Raw genomic sequence first — 1,933 nt, forward strand, 5'->3', positions numbered from 1 at the left:
GGGTTTTAAATTCATTCTCTTTGGGTTAAAAGTGACTCATTGAAAGAAAGGACTTACTTGAAATATTTTAACACACCTTTTAGTGCTTCTTTGCTGGTTTACTCAGCAACTGGTTTCTCTTTGATACTGTTCCACGGGCATGTCCCACCACCTGCACTTGCCCACTCCCATTGTCCCAACTGACTCGTCCAGCAGCAGATTGCTTCAAAGTCCATCTCCCACCTTTCAACCCCAAACCCAAACCACACTGACAGATTTACAGCCCAGAGATGACCCAGCTCCTCTTGTCACCCCCCACGGCCGAACCACTCACTCCAGCAGAGGTGTTGACCCCATGTTGGGCCCACACCAGCCCCTGGGGCTCAGGGATGATGCTCAAGCTCCTTGTTTTTGGGGCACCCCCCACCTAGACCAGCCCCAGGCTCTGTGCTCACCTTCTGCCACCCCATCATGTGCTCATAGTTGCAGCCTTAATCCTCTTTGCCTCTTTCGCCCACTCACAACCTAGATTTTTTTCCCAAGCTGCCCAAACAGACTCATTTTTCCTCCACTCCACCATGAACTTATTTGTTCCCTTTCAAGCCCCTTGTTATTTTCTGGATCCCTTTGTGACCTGGTCCACCAGCCCAAACCATCAGCCCACCTTCCCATCCACTGACATTTCTGACTTGGGCTCACAGCTGCTTTGCATTAGGGACAAGAAGCAGGTGGTTGCTTTAGTCAAAGGCAACAAGACCATCCAGAAACCTCCCCATCCCTGCTCGTGAACCACACCAGGCGTGGTGGGCAATTAACATTTTTCTGGAGTAACAAGAGGAACCGTGATCCCAAAGGCGGGATATTGATCTGCTCCTAATCCCATGAGTCAAAACAGCAGTGCAAAAACTCTCCAATTAGCCAAGTGCTTGAGGTGGTGAACAATCAAGTCCCTCCAGTGGGGCCTCATCTTGTTTCCGGAGGGAAAACACGGGGCTCCCTATAAAAGACGTTGCTCCACGTTTCTCCTCATTGTCTCAGCTTCGTGTCTCCTCTTGAATTCCTGCTGAACAGGGTAAGTCCAGCTTGATCAACCTTCTGCACTTCTAATGTTCACCAGCTTTGGACTGATCCTGAGATCTTGACCAGTTCTCTTACACCTCTTATCTCTGTGGCCATCTCTGCTGCTCACTCCTTCTACCCAGGTTGTCTTCTCCATCCATGTCTATCCATAGATAATAGAGAGCAGCTAGAAAAGCTTTAAACTTCCTGGTTCAGATGGCTCTGGATGGGACTTTTCAGGTCCAGCTCTGGACTCTGTCCTGCCACCATTTCTCACCAATCTCTAAGTGCTCTAATTTCTATCATATATTTGCTAAACATAGAAGAGAAAGGAAAGACCTGCCCAGAAGAAGGTGGCACAGAGTCCCCTGTGCAGGTCAGGGACCAAATGTGCACTGCTAATCTCTCTCTTCTTCAAGAACTTGGCTTCTCATGGGGACTTATTCTCGATATGGAGTCCCATCTAACTCAACCTCTACCTCTGACAGGCCAGGGCCTCTCACCTTTGCACCCACTCAGAGCTGACCATCTTTCCAACAGGTCTGCAAAGATGTGCTCCCGCCAGGACAGAGACCAGTGCCACCAGCAGGAACGGTCCTCATGCCACAGCAGTGAAGGGTGTCACGGGGGCAGTGGTGGATCTGGGTGCCACGGAAGCAGTGGTGGATCTGGGTGCCACAGGAGCAGTGGTGGATCTGGGTGCCACAGGAGCACTGGTGGATCTGGGTGCCACGGAAGCAGTGGTGGATCTGGGTGCCACAGGAGCAGTGGTGGATCTGGGTGCCACAGGAGCAGTGGTGGATCTGGGTGTCATGGTAGCAGTGGGGGATCCTGTCATGGAAAGCCACAAGATTGCCAGCAGCAAGTTTATCAAGTGTCCTCCAAGATGAAGTGA

The 1,933-nt window shown here is 51.0% G+C and overlaps 1 protein-coding gene across 1 annotated transcript; it reads left to right on the plus strand.

Annotated features, from left to right (window-relative positions):
* The first annotated feature begins 1,588 nt into the window (after positions 1-1,588).
* LOC127394866 (sericin-1-like) lies at positions 1,589-1,933 on the plus strand. Its single transcript, XM_051641153.1, has one exon. The coding sequence runs from the start codon at positions 1,589-1,591 to the stop codon at positions 1,931-1,933; it is 345 nt and encodes a 114-aa protein (XP_051497113.1).

The sequence above is a fragment of the Apus apus genome, chromosome 27 (genome assembly GCF_020740795.1).
Source record: "Apus apus isolate bApuApu2 chromosome 27, bApuApu2.pri.cur, whole genome shotgun sequence".
Taxonomy (NCBI): Eukaryota; Metazoa; Chordata; class Aves; order Apodiformes; family Apodidae; genus Apus; species Apus apus.

Bases quoted from the DNA above. Each gene is read 5' to 3' on its own strand.
- LOC127394866 (XM_051641153.1), top strand. From the start codon at position 1,589: ATGTGCTCCCGCCAGGACAGAGACCAGTGCCACCAGCAGGAACGGTCC.